Here is a 15,665-nt window from a genome sequence, read left to right on the forward strand (position 1 = left end):
CAAATCAAAAAAAGACTATTCGTGATAGGCGTAAGCAGGCATTTGTTAAAATTCTTTTTATTGAATTTATTTTTCACAGTAGATGTGTGACCATTATTTTACAAGTTCTATTTACAATTGGAAGTATTCAGCTAATTACCAGAAAAGTACTACAAAATTTGGTAGGTAAGAGGCGCGTCATCAAACAGAACTGATCTTATATTTAAATAAAATTTATAGAGGGTTATAAACCCAACATTTTTCGCGATATTCCTTACAACGAGTGTACAATGTTAATTTTCTAGTGTAAATTAATAAACAAAAAGGCCTGTCTAACTAGATCTAAAGAATTCCCGTATTCACAGTCTCGCTACGATCGTATTTTGCAAAAATGCATCAGTCTTCAGTGAGCCAACTAAATTTGTATAAACATGAAGGTATTTTAATTTCCACAATGTTTAGTTTCGTAAATATTTTTTTGGTTTAAACATTTTCTACTGTTTATCAAACGTATACCATCAAATAACTGTTTTTTTCCTACATCGTAGCAGAATAATGCGCTGTTAGAACACAGCAAACAAACTGCTAAAAATTGACTAATGTTTTTTCCTATAGATAAAATTATTAAATTGACCAAAAATATTCATCCTAGGCCCCCTTTCAGTTGAACCCCCAGTATATACGCGCAAGTGCAAGCGCTGTTTAATGGAAAAACAACAATGGGAAGGGGGTAAGGGATATATTTTGTTTAGGTAAAAACATGAAACCTAAATGGCCTAACAATGAACAAAAATATTTAATCGAACCATTTTCAATAATGATCAGATCTTTGCGAGTTACATTGCAGGCATTTTTTCTTTTATAAATTGGTTTTGGCTACATTTAAAATTATTACAATAACATGTACACGGCACATTTTTTTCTTTAAAAAGGAATTCTGAAGCTATGAACGAATGCTATCGTTAAAAATAAAATATCTTTTTAATCTGACAAGATAGAAAATATCCTCAGATATTTAAACTATAATATTGGTATTTATACACCTACGTCAAAAAGGGCATTCATTTTTTTTTCCAAAATGCATTTTTTTTTGAGGAAGCTAAAAAGTGGATAGTTCAGAGATCAAAGCGGGGAAAATAAAACCAGAGTGGATTGCTTTCAGAAAAACTATTCTACTCTCATAATTTTCCAAAGCAATCTAAATGACATGATCTATACAAAGTAGTAAAAGATGTTTTAAAAAATTACTTTGACTAAAACGTCAGCCAAAAATCCATAAGATTTGGGTTCTTAAATACTTTTCCACTCATAAATCTAGCCACAATAACGGTAGCAGCACACGCGAAACCCTTTGCAATGCCATAAATTACCGATTAACTCAAATAAGTATAAGTATGGGGGAAGTATTTTATAAAGAATTTGTGTTAACGTTCCTTCACTTTGGAAGTTGCAATTCTCTATTCGAGCGAGAGAGAGAGAGATATATATATAGGAATTAAATAACGCAGCTCATCGAATTTCTTGTAAAATTTAGCTATAATAGGTTTCACGCACGCTAATGTAGAGTAACAGAGAATCTGCAGGTTGCAATTACCGTAGGAAGCTTCAGTGAGTGTATTAACGAGTAAAAATAAACACTCGTTAACAGTTATTCCACAACACAGAACCCCTTTTTTTATTCCTATTAATTCTTGATAGTTCGTTTGTAATTTAAAGACGAGGAGAAAGAACATCTTTTCACTCTCATCCACTGGGATAATAAAAATAATCCTACCGTATTTTCAGAGCTCAGCGTGAGTGAAAGAGCTAGAGCTGTTGCTATGGACTAAAGAAAGCATGCTACCACTGATGCTCGCATCGTGCTCGTCTTCCCCAAAAAGTGGCTCTTGAGAAGCCTCTGCAATTGCCATGGCATTGAACCCTAAGCGAGCACTCTCTTCGTCGAAAGCTTCAATTTCTTGTTGCTGACGTTCCAACAACAAACGTTGGCGTTCTGATCGTTCTTCTTGAAACTGGTTCTTCTCTAGTTCCATCTGTTTGAATATACATGTTTGATACGAGTAGCAATAGAAAAAACCTCCAAAAAGCCTCACCTTTTGCTCCAATAGAGCTCTACGAATAGATACCCGATCTTCCAGCTCACGTCTCTCACGATTACGCTGAGTTTCAGACTGCATCTTAATTTTGCTTTGAAAAGCTGTGAGCAATTCCAGTTCCTGGTGAAGTTGTTCTTTCAACTGACGATATTCCAATTCTTGGGATTCATCCAAACGTATCTAAGCCGACCAAAAAGAAAAGTATCAGTTAGATATTCAAATAACTACAGGAAAAAGGGAGGCTCGTACAGATTGCTTCTGCAACATATCCGCGATGCTCTGTTCATATTGCTCTCCTAAGATAGCCAGTTTTCTTCTCTGCTCCTCTTTCAACTTCTTTATCACCGCCTTTTGCTCTTCTTTGGGTGTGGATGCCAAAATTTGGTTTTTCCAAGCCTTGTACTGTCTAGTTTGAATTTTACACGTTTCCCTGAATTGTTTTCGGATCTGCAATTCTTTTTGCTATGGATATACCGAAAGGTTTTGTTAACAAGCCACCGTGACACATTAATCACAACGAATAACACAATTACTTTGAGACTTTTCGGCTGTTGTTTCACTTCCAAAGCTTGTTTCTTTCTCAATTCCCGTTCTCTGCGATCGTTGTACTCTTGCTGGTTGGCTAATTCAGTATGATGTTGTTTGCGAACTTGATCTTCACGCAGTTGATGCACAAAACGTTGTTGACGATACTCCAGTTCCTGAGTTAATTCATGGTGATGAAGAAGAATAGCGTGTGCCTGTTCCAGTTGAGCTTGACGTTTGTTCAATTCTTCCTGAAGAAGATCTTGTTCGAGTTGATGATACTGAAGAAGCTTTCTGCGTCTGAACTTGCGAATTTCCAAACGGTGATAATCAGACTGGTCCCGTTGAAGGCGTTGAAACAAAGAAGCTTGTCTTTGAAGAATTTCCTCTTTCTGGGATTTTAGGGCATCATCTTTTTGGCGGGCAGGGGCATCGCTTAAGCCAATTTCCTGTAAAACAAATTTTAAGTTAATCTCTATGCAATGGGGAATGGATGAATTTCAAACAAAACTACCTTCTTTAAACGTTCTTTGCTATATTTATACTCAGTTTTCATTTGGTTTTGAAGCCTTTTCTGTTCGTCTTCATGCTGTTGAACGATAGTTCGACTATGTCGCTTCTCATTGGCTAAATTGTGCTTCAGCTTTCTTTCTAGGTCTTGCTGGTGTTTCATCTGAAGTTTCTCGAGCTCTTTGCTAAACTGTGTAAGTAGGGTTTCATACTCTTTGTCTAGTTTCTGCTTATGTTCTTCCATTTCTTGACGACACTTGGCTTCCAATTGAATGAGAGCTTTTTGATGCTGCCTGCGCATTCTCTTATAACCAGACATTTGTTCGTGCATTTGGTTTTCTTGCTCATGCTCCTTGATTTGCCTAGTAACAATTGAAGTTGTTCTAATTGTTGCAAAATTATTCGCACCAATTTCCGTGCTGTTGAGGCTAGCTGAAGAAGAATTCTAAAAGAAGAAATAAATTAAAAACTCATCACCAGAAATTATCTCTGAAATATGAAATGCGTTCCTACAGAAGGACTAGTGCGAGTTTGACACCGAAATGAAGCTGGATAGTTGTAGGTAGAATCATTATCAAGCGACGATGGTGGTAGACTATTTGTGCTACTATTCTGACTGCTAGCGCTGACTCCTTCACTCTGTTGGCTGTGTATGCTGGTAATACTGTTACTCTTGCTACTGTCCTCTCCCTGTCCACCTGCGCTACTACTTCCACCTCCAACTCTTTCATCTTCTTGAAAGGAGTTTATGGAAGAGGTCTCTTCTTCAGTTTCTACATTTGATGACGCTGTGGAGGAAGTTTCATTATCCTGGTTATCAACCATCAGGATTTTCTTCATTTTGCGATAGTTTAGATTATCTAGCTCTCGAACAGCCGCTTTGGTTCTCTGTATAAGCTCCAAAATTACGCGAGTAGGTCGAGGTCGTGTCAAGAAATGATGCTAGAAATATGAAAACAGTGTTGGAATGTAGCGATTGCTCTTTCCTTTCTTAGTGCTAGCTAGCTTACTTGCAGTAATCTGGCAGCGGTAGGGCGACTAATAGGATTCTTTTGCAGGCAAGTATCAATAAATTCTCGAAAGACATCAGACCTAGTTATAATAAAGGTATCTTCTAACCACATAACTTAATAATATAGTATTTAAAATTCCACTTGCCACTCTCCAGCACCCAAAGTAGGAGAATCATTCTGAGCTATGTGATACAAGGCACTCATGGCATTCATGTTAAAGTATGGCGGCTTGCGCTCAGCAAGTTCGATGCAAGTAATGCCCAGAGACCAGATATCAACTTTTCCTTCGTATTGCCCCTCATCCATTGCTAAAATAACTTCCGGTGCCATCCAATAAGGCGTACCAACAAATGAATTCGCAGGGCAGACCAAAGAAGCCGAGCCAAAATCAGCTAAAATATTTAAAACCACAATTATTAGCAATGGTAAAAATAAAAACAATCTCAGGATATACCTAATTTGACTGTTCCATTCTCAGTCAATAGAATATTCCCTGCTTTTACATCTCTATGAATTCTTCCCAATGAATGCAAATATTCTAAGCCATACAAAGCATCTTGGCATATAGCACTAATTTCCTCTTCTTTCAAAGGTTTCTTATGAACTAAATTACAAAGAAAATACATTGTAAAGCTGAATAGTTCAGAATTAACTTAGAAAATGAGAATGTACCTTCAATAATATCGGAAGCAGATCCCAAACAATATTCCATGATTAGCTATAAAGTAAAATGATTAACTTTATAAATCCAGCAGAATTAAAGACTAGTTTGAAACCGTACCCATGCAGTATGGTCTTTCAAGTAGCATCCTTTATAATCTATAGTATTGCGGTGCTTAAGTTGACGAAGAAATTTAACTTCCTTAATTATATCTTGCCATTTCTGAAAATAATAGTTTGTGATTATGTTTACCAAATGTCATGAATTGAGCTCGGAAATACCTCTGCACTTTGCTTCCCAGCAAAGGACATTTTCTTAATAGCCACCACTTCTTTGGTAACAGCGTTACGCGCCTTAAAAAACAAGTAGGTTAAATGACGAGTTAATGTCGTGATCTTAAAAAATGACATACATAGTAAACAGCGCCAAAACTGCCATGTCCAATTTCCCTCAAATCAACGAATATCTTTTCAGGGTCTTCTTTATCAAAAAGTTCAGCTATATCAGGATCCTTTAGGCTCCCCGGTCTTTTAATATACCAATGATTAATTAGCTTTTGTGATTTGGTATATCCGCATTATGTAAATCCTAACTTACCGTGGTAGGGAGGGCATGGCTGAAAAACTACACCCGACTTTTTGTCAAGTGCACCAATATTTATAAAATGTTTCTTTGGCAAATATGACACTACTATGATGACTCAAAAAACATTATGAAGAACAAGATATAACTTGAAATCTAGGACAAAAATAGTCTAATTAACCCTTGGTTAAAAATTATAACACTGTATTATGTTAAAATTGCAAACAACAAAAATACAAGTGCATATACACTTCTATAGCAAAAGGTATAATGCTTATTGTAATGCTAAAGAGGATTAGTAAAAATTCTGCGAGTTTATAAGTAAAAATGCCAATAGTGGCTTAAAAGCATAGCTCTTTACAAAAGTAAACTAATGCGAGTTACTACACAAGATATTTCCAAGATTAATCAATCTTAAATGGCTACAAGCTAAGCCTTTATAAAATGATATTTCCTCAATCTAAATATACATCTTACAAATAATTAAAAGTTTTGCAAGTGTCTTGCGTAAGTTAATTCAAAGCATGATATATGTTATAGCAAGCAGTTCATTAATTTAGTCAACACATTTTAAAGATGACTTTGTCGAGGGCGTGAGGTGAGGCACCCGTGTTGAGTCTTTCTTGTATTTTTTACTATTTTAAGCCTCGGCTACCGCAACACCAACTTAATTTAGCAACTAACTACATATGCCTTTCCACGTTAGCAAACATCCTATACGTAAAGAACTAATAATAATTTCGTTTCTTAACTTAGCATATATTACGATTTAAAAAACCTTTTCAACTCACCTACATTTTAATAGGCCTAAAAACACGTAGAAGCCATTTGATCATTTCTTCGTTTTTGCGCTCTTGGGAAAAATGTATTATGCAAATATTTCCAAGAATTTATGGATGTGGATGACATTCATCACTTTTCACTTTCACAATAATTTTATTGCCTTAAAAATTGATATATTAACTATTCAATTACCAAACCTTGTAATTTCTACAGAATTCCACGTTAAAATTACCAAATAAACCGTAATTAAATGTAAATCGTAATTTTTTGTAAATGATACAATCCCCGATTTCGTTAAACGGAAGTGAAAACTGAAATTACCGGAAATGAATGTTTTTTTTCGTGTGAAACGGGCAAAAACATTTTGAGCCTTTAATTTTCGATTTTATTTTAAAACAATATAAATTAAGTGTTTAGGTAATAAAATGATAGAAATACAAGCAAGATTACCTAGAGGTAATATTTATTTAGCCGGGGAATCTATAGAATGTGTTGTAACCTTTAAGAACTCAGTGCAAACCAGCCACAACAGTGTAGAATCAAATAGGTAAGCCTTGGTAGATGTCATATCTCTTACCCTTTGGTACCATTCAGTGGCGTAGTGGTCATCAGGGTTCATAATAATGCTTTTCCCTACCATAATTTAATGCGTTTTCAATAAGTTATTCTTTAATTTTTCAAGTGTTTTATTTTTTTTTAATTAGTATTGAAGGGGAAAACTTAGCATGGGCCAGTGTCCAAATTCATTGCCACTGTTCAGTGGACGAAGCAAAAGTTAAATTTCCAAACTCGTCAAATGTTGCGAAAGAAGAGTTTGCAACAGCATCTGAAGACACATCATTTATACCATGCAGAGGTAATACAACATGGATATTATTTGAAATTGAGTTATAATTTTTCTTCTTGAATAGGAGAGCGAGGACATGTTGTACTTTCAACTAAACCAAAGATATTATTTTGTGATTTGAGACTTATGCCAGGAGAAAGCAAGTCTTGTAAGCTTCAAAAATGCTACAAGATAGGAAGATGTTTCATTAACATTTATTCTTTATAGTTGTATATAGAGATACCATAATTGGCGACTGTCCTCCATCGTTCCGTGGTCAAGCAGTGCGATATGCATATAAACTAACTATTGGTACTCAGAGAGTCAACACTGCAATCAAATTATTGAGGATTCCAATAAGAGTTTTTGTTCTAACTGGTAAGTGGTTACCTATCATGTTTCAAAACAGTCTGAATATAGTATGAGGATTTTCAGGGTTGTCTGAAGTCCCTTATTACAATGAGAGTGAAGAATTCCAAGTTGCTCCATCAAATCCTTTTTGTCAAACCCAACAAAAAGATTCTCCTTTGGATCTAGCGTTGCAACTATTGGAAAATGCTACTGCTAGAAGAACACCCAGTTTCTACAATATAACTAATCAGAATGGTAGAGTGGTACGGTTTTGCTTGCTCAAATCGGCTTACAGACTTGGTGAAGATATCTTAGGAACATTTGATTTTACAACAGCCACTGTACCTTGTGTCCAAGTAAATTGCAAATTTAATACTCCTCAAACTCAATTATTCATTAAAAGAAAAACTTAGTTTTCAGTAACTCTTCAAAGTGAAGAAGAAATTACAGATGAATGCAAATTTCGACCTAAACAGTCTTTCTCTACATTGGCCTATAGCAAATACCATGAGTTCTGTCTTCACTTAGGTCATACTCAAATGGTTCTTCCTATTCCTTTGACTGCCACACCGGCTTTTGCAACTGATATAGGTTTGCTATTTATTTTCCAATTAAGCGATTGAAAAAGCTAATATTTGCATTAATTTCAGTATCTTTACGTTGGAGGTTGCATTTTGAATTTGTAACGGCAGCTTCCATAAATGGTGAAGTTTTAAATAAGCCCAGTTGTATCGAACAGAGTGAAGGCGTGACGTGGCAAGGGCCAGCTAATTTAGATATTCAAACTATGGTATGGGATTTGCCTATAAAAATCTACGCTACACATCCTTTACAAGTCGCTCAGGGATCTTTAAATCAGAACTTCTCTACTCTCGTCATTTAACTTTTGTAAATATGGTCTAAAAATTGTAAATACTGTAGTAATAAATGTGTATATGGTTTTAACTGACAATATTAACACATGGGATTTAGAAATATTTTTAATAAATTAACTAAGCGGTAGAGCATAAATTAACATTAGGCGGTTTGATGACTAAACCATTGGTTTTTTTCTTTGCAAAATGTGAAAAACGCACCCAGCCATTGAATATGCATATCTATGTGCTGAAGATTTTTCCTAAGTACTTTACAAATCCTATTCAGGACCACCTCTCTAAAAAATAATAGCTGTAGTTAAAAATGAAAAAAAAATTACACACTGACCAAGAAAAACTACCTCTATGTATTCCAGTTCTATTTGGCTAATAGGTTTTCGTGCATATTTTGAAGGTATTAATGCTTCATCTATTCCTGACCCTCTTACTGATGTTCCTGGCACGACTATTGAGCTTGAGGATTGTGTACTACTTTGACTTGACCCTTAACAATTATATTACAATTAGAGACTTTCACACATCATGTAAATAGACTTTTAAATCCTACCTTCTGTTTTATGTTTCCTAAATTTTATGAGTGGAACATGTGGTTTTACAGCCTGCAAGGGGATATCATTGATTAAATAACACTAACGTGGTTCACTGTAAAAGATAGAATAATTTATAACCTTCCATAACTTTGTAGCGTTTGATGCCGAGTTAGATGCCATCATGTTTAGTCTTATGGAAATAAAATTGAAAGTTATATTCTCTAAAAATATATCACACCCTGCTAACAACTGTCAACCCCCCTGCAGCCCCCCCCCCCATAGAAAAACTCCACCTGCAACCATCAGCGGTTACCCCCTGCCAACCACTGCACCAAAACCTCCGCAAAAGGGTAATAAAGTTAATAACAATAACTCTAAAAACCCAACCTATTAACTTAGCTGAAAACTTTACGAAACACTAATAATTAATATTTACCTTTAGAAAATTTAATAAATAAGAACTAAAGCATCTCCAATCCCTGCTTCAATAAACATGGGCCAGTAGGTGACTGTAGGTCAAAAAGTTGTACTGTCAACCGGAAGTGACGTAACAACCATATCCGGGTCGTCGAAACGGTTGGCTATTAGCCCATTGCGTATGATCCGTATTCCATACGTGCGTAATCAGATAATTTTGCGTTTGAAATCGTATACCGTTATTTATTAGATTGGGTTATTAAAGTAATCCACGTGTTTCGATTCTTGTTGAAAACTACGCAGTAAATTGGTTTCATCCCAACAAAACACCGTAAAAACCTTTATTTTACCAGTCGAGCGGTATTATTTATTAATAGCCTTAGGGGTAGCCTAGTGTCAATCTTCGGCTCTCTTTGATAATTATTTGCAAATCTTTATCACCGAGTTCCAAGATGGCGCGTAAGTAGAACGAAAAACGCAGAAAAGCTCTATTTTAGATAATAATTTTTGTTGTAGGTGGCAACCAACGTGAACTTGCAAGACAAAAGAATCAAAAGAAGCTGCAGGAAAATACTAAGAAGAAGGCTGCGGATGAGAAAGGTGGAAATAAAGGTGTTACGTTAGAGGAACGCAGGAGAAGGGATGCTGAGGTGATGAGGTTGAAGCAAAAGAAAGCGGAAGATAAGAGTGGTGATAACTCATCCGGTGAAAGCTCCAAAGCCAAATAACACTTCTCAATTGAATTTTTCTACAGTGCTTTTTCATTTTTTTTCTTTCACGATTTCGGGTTTATTTTAAATATAAATTACACAGCCTAAATTTTTGTGGTTTTTTATGGAAAAATAAAAGGCTTAATGTAGTGAGTCTACTCTCTTAAAATATTGTTTCTACTTTTTAAACAAATTGAAACCATATTTCAATATGAAAATAATTTATTATCTTTGAGAATGATGGCAGCATTTACAATTCTGATGACTTTGATTTTGTTTCATCCCCTTAAAAATTAATTTCATGATTTTTAATAATAGAAATGTAACGCCATCCTTCGAAAACATGTAAACTTGTATGAATGTAGTTTTATTCTTTGAGGAATGGCTTAAACTGTAATCAGTGGCGTAACTCAGACCCCGCGACCGCGAGGAGGCCCCTGACATTTTCACCAAATAGGGGGCCCTTTCGTTTTAAGTATTGATTTTTAATTTATTTAAATTTTTAAATGATTAAAAAAATTATGCTTTAACTATTGGTAGAAATCTGGCACGTATCCCCAATATTTTCAGAGAACTTGTAAAAATGGGGAAAATAAAAAAATTGTTTTTTTTATAAAGGGCCCTTTTGATATCCTGCGGGGGAGACCAAATTTGGTCGTTACGCCACTGACTGTAATAACTCACTTGGTAAAAACCTGTATGGTAACCACTCATATACCAAGACATAAGCATTGCTGCTAAAGCTTCATCATCTTTAACCATATTTTGGTCAACTGGGAATGGTGGTGGAGGTGGTATTGGTGGCATCCTCTAATAAACCAAGAAAATATTATGGTTATATTCCATCGATTACACTTCAAATTTGATACATACTTGAGCATTATTTTGATAATGAAAAGATCCTGGCCAATGAGTTTCAGAGTGGGGTGAGTGAGGGGGCATTGAATGAAAAACCGGCTGCATAGAGGAGTAAAAAGCATTGGGTTCAGGTGTTACGGAGGATCTTTTAGATTTGCGATGAGACTGGCTTTTCTTAGGGTTTCCTCGCTGTTGGAAATCCATCGGCATAGGATCACTCGTGGACACAGAGGCCTGCAATCAAAATGTCCAGCATTTATTTCCCAACAATTCTATTAATAATCCCAAACACATACCTCAATCCACTCAATTTCTTTTAGGCTTAATAATTCTTGTTGTTCTCTAGCCTCTCGGCCCATGGAAGGTTGAAGTGCGGGTATAGGAACCACTTCTTCATTTCCATAGCCAATATACTGAACCAAACAATTGGTTCCGGACTCGCTGATTTCTTTGATATAAGCTTCATAGTTCAGACCATCTTGGGAATATATTGTTTTGCAAAAGTCTCCAACTTTCCATGATTTTGGTTTAACCTTAGGTTTCTGTTTTTTTTTATTTTCACCCTCATTCAGTTTCTTTGCTATTGCTTCCTGCGGCATTTAAAAATAATGAGTGTAATTATGACTGATGAAAAAGAACACTATTCTCTAATATTAAGCATCCTACTTTTACTTCGCCTACTGCTCGATCATAAGCATCAATTAAAGCAGAATCATCCCAAATATCTTCATGTTCCAACTTATTTTACAATAATTAAATAAATTTTGAATTTTATATATATTGGCAGTAAAAAAATTAAATTTCCTTACATCAGTATCTCTGGACCATAACAAATCACCCTCAGCCATTCTTTAAATTCTATTTACCCTCAAACGTTTACCTTCAAAACTCGAATCGCTAATTCTAAAACTTCATGGGTGCAGTCCAGTCAAAATCAGAAAATTTAAGGTCAAAAGTCGCCTTGTTTTATTCAAGCCTCGGAGTCTTTCTGGACTCTCTGCGGGGTCAGGAGGGATAAAACCAAAGCTACCCCCTTCTCAGTTGTCAAATGTGTGAAATTCCGAGAAAATGGCATACCAACAGCCAGGGTCTAGTTCGCGTAATGACAGATTTTCCGAATTAACTCAACAAGCGCGGCTTATTGAAGAAAAGAAACGTGAAATTGAAAGAAAAATACAATTAAAAAATTTAAATAACGAAGTTGAAAATAAAGCAATCACGGGCACTAATATTACTAAACCACATCCGGGCCTTGGTCAAAACATCAACAAATCAAACAAGTTAATAGGAAAATTTAGAAATTTAATCAAAACTGATGGGTATGTTTTGTATGTGTGTCTCGACCCCTTCATTGGGCAAATTAAAAAACTTAAGAAAAAGCTAATTTTAATTGTATTTTGGGTGCTTATTTTATTAGCATAAAAAAAGAAGTTGACAAATCATCCTCTCTGTCAGCGCAATCAAATACACCATCAGTACCTTTCAAAAATGATGGTAGCTTTTTAGAACAATTTAAAAGAATGCAAGCAGCTAAACGTTCAGGTGAAGTCTCTCATTGTTTTCCATTTGACTGCTCTCTAGCCCTCGAGATTGCCCCAATCAACTGTTTGTTTCATTATTGTGCTCAAAGTTGCTCCAGTCAATTTACACTTGTACCATTTATCTCTATCGAGAGCTTGAAACTGATCTGCCAATTTCGACAGATCAGTGGATCTAGATCGCTCTTGTAGCAAGTTTCTTGCTTGTTCCAATACACTCAGAACAAATTCTTTGCATGAATTTTCGAAACATGTTAAATTTCTTCGTCAAATGGAGTGAGATCAATTACATCAGCAATGTCTTCGTAATGAATCTCAAGAAATCAAATGGAAAACGCTATTTGTAGCTTGAAAGTATAAAGTTGTTGGCTATGAATTAAATTTTCGCCTTTCAGAGAGTTCAACTACCGTTGCTAATAGTACAAATGCAAATACCAAACCAGGGGTAGTAATGAAACTACAGAAACCAAGGTAAAAAAATTTAAAAAATAAAGTTTTTTGATATGTAATCACGCAATATTTTTTACGCAGCCCAAAAACAGTGCTAAAAGAGAATGAAACTGTAAAAGCAATACTATCAACTGAAGAAGAAAGTGCCCTAAAGATGAAGAGAGAAGATCATACTGGTATGGGTAGCAATATGACCCTTCTAATATATTCCTGTCATTGACCTATGCATAATAAGATGGGTGCATAAGAATAAAGAATTCTTAGGCTTGCCCCCTCGAGTTTTAATAGAACAACAACATAGGGGTTACATTTCTATGTCTTGTCTTCTATCATGCCCATACTGTTCTCAGCATATCCACACAATCTAGTCCCGATATGATGACAAATATACACGAAAAACTGATAGGCTGCTTCTAGTCTCTCCACCAGAGGATCAGGCTGTCCGTTGGGCTGTGGAAAAAGTTGCTATTTCTGTGGCAATCAATGGATCTATCAATCCAATTTTCAAAGATGAAAATAACCCAGAATATGAGTAAGAATTTGGATATTAGACAGATTCATTCAATCGTTATAGTAATAACATCAAACTTAGTTTTTTGAAAGATTGTAATGGTAGTGCGTACAAGTACTTTCAAGAACGAGTGACTAGTCTTCAACAAGCCAAACAAAGGGCCCAGGATGACGGTATTTCTACTTCCATGTTAACAGATGCCAAAACTAATGGTGAGTGAAAAACCTTGAATTTGGTGGACTTCTTCAATAAAGGAAGAATATTTTAGACAATGCAAGTTCTTCCACCTGCGAATCTCAACCAAAAAGGAGAAAAAAAAGTCGTTGGGGTCCTCAAGAAGACCAACCAACCCCTGTTCAAACCACCCCTAATCCTCTTCCAACGTTTGTGGAAAAAGGTATTAAATAACAAAATAATAAACCAATTGGGGCTCGTATATTTTTATCTAAACCAATAATATAATAGATCCAGCATTGGTCACGTACGCCATTCAGGTTTTTGGCTCTACTGATCTAACTTTCGAACAGTGGAAACAATTAGATGATCAGAGAAAAGTAAGTTAGCTCACTTCAAAAATAAAAGCTATATTCACGACATTTATTTCAGATGAAAATACTTTACCAAATGATGCAAGCGAAGCAAAAAGTGGCAGAAGCGAATGCGAGGGCGGGTAAAGTGAAATATGAATATGACTCTGACGAAGAAACTGATGGTGGAACTTGGGAGCATAAAAAGAGGCTGGAGGAAATGGCAAAAACAAAAGAGAGAGCTGATGAACTGACAGAAATGGCCAAAGGAAAACATCATATCGGAGACTTTTTACCACCCGAAGAACTTGAAAAGTTTTTGGAGAAATGGGAGGCTCTGAAAGAAGGCAGATCTGCTGATTTGTCGGACTATAAAGAACATAAAATTACTTCCGATAATGTGGGTTATCAAATGTTACAAAAATTAGGTTGGGCTGAAGGACAAGGATTAGGTTCAAATGGAGCTGGCATTGTAGCGCCAGTTAACAAGTACTTTTAAATTCAATTTTAACCTTTTCTTTTCACTTAAGTTCCTATAAGAATTTTTTTTCTTCAGGGGAGCTGTGCCAGTAGAGAATGCAGGATTAGGCCAAAATCGTCCAGATGACGTATCTACAGGTGATGACGAATATGAAGCATATAGGAAAAGAATGATGCTTGCTTATAGATTTCGACCAAATCCTTTGGTAAGTTAAAAAAAACATTAGATGGGTTTTGAAGTATTAAAAGAGTAATTTATTTAGAATAATCCAAGAAGGGCCTATTATTGAATTGTGTTGTGAAAATATTAACATATATCTGTACAATCTTCAATTTGGTTGTTGTAAATTATAAATCTGTAGCAATTATGGAATAAAATTACATTTATTAAAACAGAAAACTTTGTACACAGAGAATGTCATGGTGATAGTAGGTTTAAAATTTTTTTATAGCTTCATCCACATCATCAATGTGCTCTTTCAAAGCATTCCATTGCTCAGCACTCAGGCATATCCCTTTTTTTCCAGGTTTCATCTCTCCATCAGCATTATAATATTCTCTTATATCTATCATGGTTTTACCCCTGAATTCCCTAACACTGATGAATCTGGTCTTAGCAATGGGAAACATGTTTTCATTTTCGCTATCTTTGCTACTGCTGCTAGCTTTCTTCTCTTGCTTCGCTGCTTTTTTTGGTGGGGGCTACAAGAAAAGATTGTTCTTCACTGGAATTACCAATTGAAATGAAACTTACATCTGAATCTGGACCAGAATCGGAATCACTAGTGTCTACAGCCTTTTCTTTCCTTTTGCTTGACATCTTGCAAATGAAGTACTTGAAATATGTCTTAGACAGAACCCCTAAAAAACGTCTTCACAAGTTCACAGACAAAGCCGGTACTAAGGCTTAATACTGAATGACTAAAACCCTAGGAACAAAAGTAAATTAAACGAAATATCTTGGGCTTAATTGTGATAGTCCATAAACGTTACCTACCTTTTAATAAGAAAAGGACAATGGTAACTACACGCGGATAGCACAAAGCACGCCACTTCTATCGTCCAAGAATGGGAAATCGTTATCCAGAGAGACGAGTGACATCTACCTTTACGCGGGATGTATTCAATTTAATTTGTACGCGTGTGCATAGACATAAAATAAAATAGACCCCCGATTTTACACGGAGCGCGTGTGCAAGTAAGACCTAGCAGTCGTGAGGTAAAAACTGAGGAAACCGCCTTCTATCGGTGACACGATTAAATAAGAAATTATAAATCCCACTCCCACGTGAGCAGGACACCATAACAAAGTGATGCTGCCCTGATAATTGTCGCATAATGTTCTAAAGGTCAAGACTTGGAAGTCCAAACTGAAGCTGGAGAACATGGAGAGAGCAGATTTGGAGTCTGAACAGACAATAATATCTCCAAGGCTGTGAGTAT

General features: G+C 35.7%; 7 protein-coding genes across 11 annotated transcripts; 3 read left to right on the plus strand and 4 right to left on the minus strand.

Annotated features, from left to right (window-relative positions):
* Positions 1-28: 28 nt before the first annotated feature.
* On the minus strand, positions 29-6,317 carry Tao (Serine/threonine-protein kinase Tao). 4 transcript variants are annotated; one of them, XM_090159474.1, is made up of 16 exons: positions 6,158-6,317; positions 5,382-5,522; positions 5,197-5,311; positions 5,066-5,137; positions 4,905-5,006; positions 4,796-4,841; positions 4,578-4,727; positions 4,269-4,515; positions 4,121-4,202; positions 3,624-4,052; positions 3,115-3,555; positions 2,609-3,049; positions 2,325-2,537; positions 2,073-2,255; positions 1,754-2,012; positions 29-394 (listed from the first exon to the last, which is right to left on the minus strand). In XM_090159474.1, the coding sequence occupies exons 2-15, from the start codon at positions 5,396-5,398 to the stop codon at positions 1,761-1,763; spliced, it is 2,790 nt and encodes a 929-aa protein (XP_090015600.1). In that variant the 5' UTR covers positions 5,399-5,522; positions 6,158-6,317; the 3' UTR covers positions 29-394; positions 1,754-1,760. The 4 variants fall into 4 exon arrangements, with proteins under 4 accessions (XP_090015600.1, XP_090015601.1, XP_090015602.1 ...); XM_090159475.1 differs by having other exon boundaries at positions 6,162-6,316; XM_090159476.1 differs by lacking the exon at positions 6,158-6,317 and adding an exon at positions 5,844-5,862.
* Positions 6,258-8,300, plus strand: LOC149926695 (RAB6A-GEF complex partner protein 2). Its single transcript, XM_090159480.1, has 7 exons — positions 6,258-6,696; positions 6,854-7,005; positions 7,061-7,144; positions 7,204-7,353; positions 7,411-7,682; positions 7,740-7,917; positions 7,977-8,300. Exons 1-7 carry the CDS (start codon positions 6,575-6,577, stop codon positions 8,207-8,209), a joined length of 1,191 nt encoding a protein of 396 aa, XP_090015606.1. The 5' UTR covers positions 6,258-6,574; the 3' UTR covers positions 8,210-8,300.
* A 26-nt stretch (positions 8,301-8,326) lies between these two features.
* Positions 8,327-9,343, minus strand: LOC149926696 (alpha-ketoglutarate dehydrogenase component 4). Its single transcript, XM_090159484.1, has 5 exons — positions 9,168-9,343; positions 8,870-8,921; positions 8,749-8,800; positions 8,543-8,685; positions 8,327-8,479 (listed from the first exon to the last, which is right to left on the minus strand). Exons 2-5 carry the CDS (start codon positions 8,912-8,914, stop codon positions 8,462-8,464), a joined length of 258 nt encoding a protein of 85 aa, XP_090015610.1. The 5' UTR covers positions 8,915-8,921; positions 9,168-9,343; the 3' UTR covers positions 8,327-8,461.
* On the plus strand, positions 9,329-10,027 carry LOC149926697 (putative SERF-like protein). Its single transcript, XM_090159485.1, has 2 exons — positions 9,329-9,607; positions 9,665-10,027. The coding sequence occupies exons 1-2, from the start codon at positions 9,601-9,603 to the stop codon at positions 9,874-9,876; spliced, it is 219 nt and encodes a 72-aa protein (XP_090015611.1). The 5' UTR covers positions 9,329-9,600; the 3' UTR covers positions 9,877-10,027.
* On the minus strand, positions 9,989-11,739 carry Smn (survival motor neuron). Its single transcript, XM_090159481.1, has 6 exons — positions 11,526-11,739; positions 11,383-11,454; positions 11,013-11,306; positions 10,732-10,950; positions 10,543-10,668; positions 9,989-10,143 (listed from the first exon to the last, which is right to left on the minus strand). The coding sequence occupies exons 1-6, from the start codon at positions 11,562-11,564 to the stop codon at positions 10,084-10,086; spliced, it is 810 nt and encodes a 269-aa protein (XP_090015607.1). The 5' UTR covers positions 11,565-11,739; the 3' UTR covers positions 9,989-10,083.
* Positions 11,721-14,616, plus strand: LOC149926699 (SURP and G-patch domain-containing protein 1-like). 2 transcript variants are annotated; one of them, XM_090159479.1, is made up of 11 exons: positions 11,721-12,052; positions 12,172-12,258; positions 12,650-12,725; positions 12,786-12,880; positions 13,122-13,236; positions 13,297-13,427; positions 13,484-13,612; positions 13,681-13,769; positions 13,822-14,231; positions 14,299-14,428; positions 14,486-14,616. In XM_090159479.1, exons 1-11 carry the CDS (start codon positions 11,785-11,787, stop codon positions 14,510-14,512), a joined length of 1,557 nt encoding a protein of 518 aa, XP_090015605.1. In that variant the 5' UTR covers positions 11,721-11,784; the 3' UTR covers positions 14,513-14,616. The 2 variants fall into 2 exon arrangements, with proteins under 2 accessions (XP_090015605.1, XP_090015604.1); XM_090159478.1 differs by having other exon boundaries at positions 11,721-12,035; positions 12,134-12,258.
* Positions 14,588-15,376, minus strand: LOC149926700 (activated RNA polymerase II transcriptional coactivator p15-like). Its single transcript, XM_090159483.1, has 3 exons — positions 15,220-15,376; positions 14,977-15,151; positions 14,588-14,924 (listed from the first exon to the last, which is right to left on the minus strand). The coding sequence occupies exons 2-3, from the start codon at positions 15,040-15,042 to the stop codon at positions 14,658-14,660; spliced, it is 333 nt and encodes a 110-aa protein (XP_090015609.1). The 5' UTR covers positions 15,043-15,151; positions 15,220-15,376; the 3' UTR covers positions 14,588-14,657.
* Between the last annotated feature and the right edge of the window lie 289 nt (positions 15,377-15,665).

The sequence above is a fragment of the Leiobunum rupestre genome, chromosome 9, assembly GCF_980474605.1.
Source record: "Leiobunum rupestre chromosome 9, qqLeiRupe1.1.hap1, whole genome shotgun sequence".
Taxonomy (NCBI): Eukaryota; Metazoa; Arthropoda; class Arachnida; order Opiliones; family Sclerosomatidae; genus Leiobunum; species Leiobunum rupestre.

Bases quoted from the DNA above. Each gene is read 5' to 3' on its own strand.
- Tao (XM_090159474.1), bottom strand. The intron at 4,728-4,795 runs GTACATTCTCAT...TTTGTAATTTAG, and splicing joins TGCTTCCGATATTATTGAAG to TTCATAAGAAACCTTTGAAA. The intron at 4,516-4,577 runs GTATATCCTGAG...TAAATATTTTAG, and splicing joins GAATGGAACAGTCAAATTAG to CTGATTTTGGCTCGGCTTCT.
- LOC149926695 (XM_090159480.1), top strand. From the start codon at position 6,575: ATGATAGAAATACAAGCAAGATTACCTAGAGGTAATATTTATTTAGCC. The intron at 6,697-6,853 runs GTAAGCCTTGGT...TTTTTTAATTAG, and splicing joins AACAGTGTAGAATCAAATAG to TATTGAAGGGGAAAACTTAG. The intron at 7,354-7,410 runs GTAAGTGGTTAC...GAGGATTTTCAG, and splicing joins AAGAGTTTTTGTTCTAACTG to GGTTGTCTGAAGTCCCTTAT.
- LOC149926700 (XM_090159483.1), bottom strand. From the start codon at position 15,042: ATGTCAAGCAAAAGGAAAGAAAAGGCTGTAGACACTAGTGATTCCGAT. The intron at 14,925-14,976 runs GTAAGTTTCATT...CTTTTCTTGTAG, and splicing joins ATTCTGGTCCAGATTCAGAT to CCCCCACCAAAAAAAGCAGC.
- Smn (XM_090159481.1), bottom strand. From the start codon at position 11,564: ATGGCTGAGGGTGATTTGTTATGGTCCAGAGATACTGAT. The intron at 10,951-11,012 runs GTATGTGTTTGG...TTTTGATTGCAG, and splicing joins AAGAAATTGAGTGGATTGAG to GCCTCTGTGTCCACGAGTGA. The intron at 10,144-10,542 runs GTGAGTTATTAC...TTAATTTTTAAG, and splicing joins ACCATACAGGTTTTTACCAA to GGGATGAAACAAAATCAAAG.
- LOC149926699 (XM_090159478.1), top strand. From the start codon at position 11,785: ATGGCATACCAACAGCCAGGGTCTAGTTCGCGTAATGACAGATTTTCC. The intron at 12,726-12,785 runs GTAAAAAAATTT...TTTTTTACGCAG, and splicing joins ATGAAACTACAGAAACCAAG to CCCAAAAACAGTGCTAAAAG. The intron at 12,881-13,121 runs GTATGGGTAGCA...GGCTGCTTCTAG, and splicing joins GAAGAGAGAAGATCATACTG to TCTCTCCACCAGAGGATCAG.
- LOC149926696 (XM_090159484.1), bottom strand. From the start codon at position 8,914: ATGATGGCATCTAACTCGGCATCAAACGCTACAAAGTTATGGAAG. The intron at 8,801-8,869 runs GTTATAAATTAT...ATCCCCTTGCAG, and splicing joins ACGCTACAAAGTTATGGAAG to GCTGTAAAACCACATGTTCC. The intron at 8,686-8,748 runs GTAGGATTTAAA...ATAATTGTTAAG, and splicing joins TAGGAAACATAAAACAGAAG to GGTCAAGTCAAAGTAGTACA.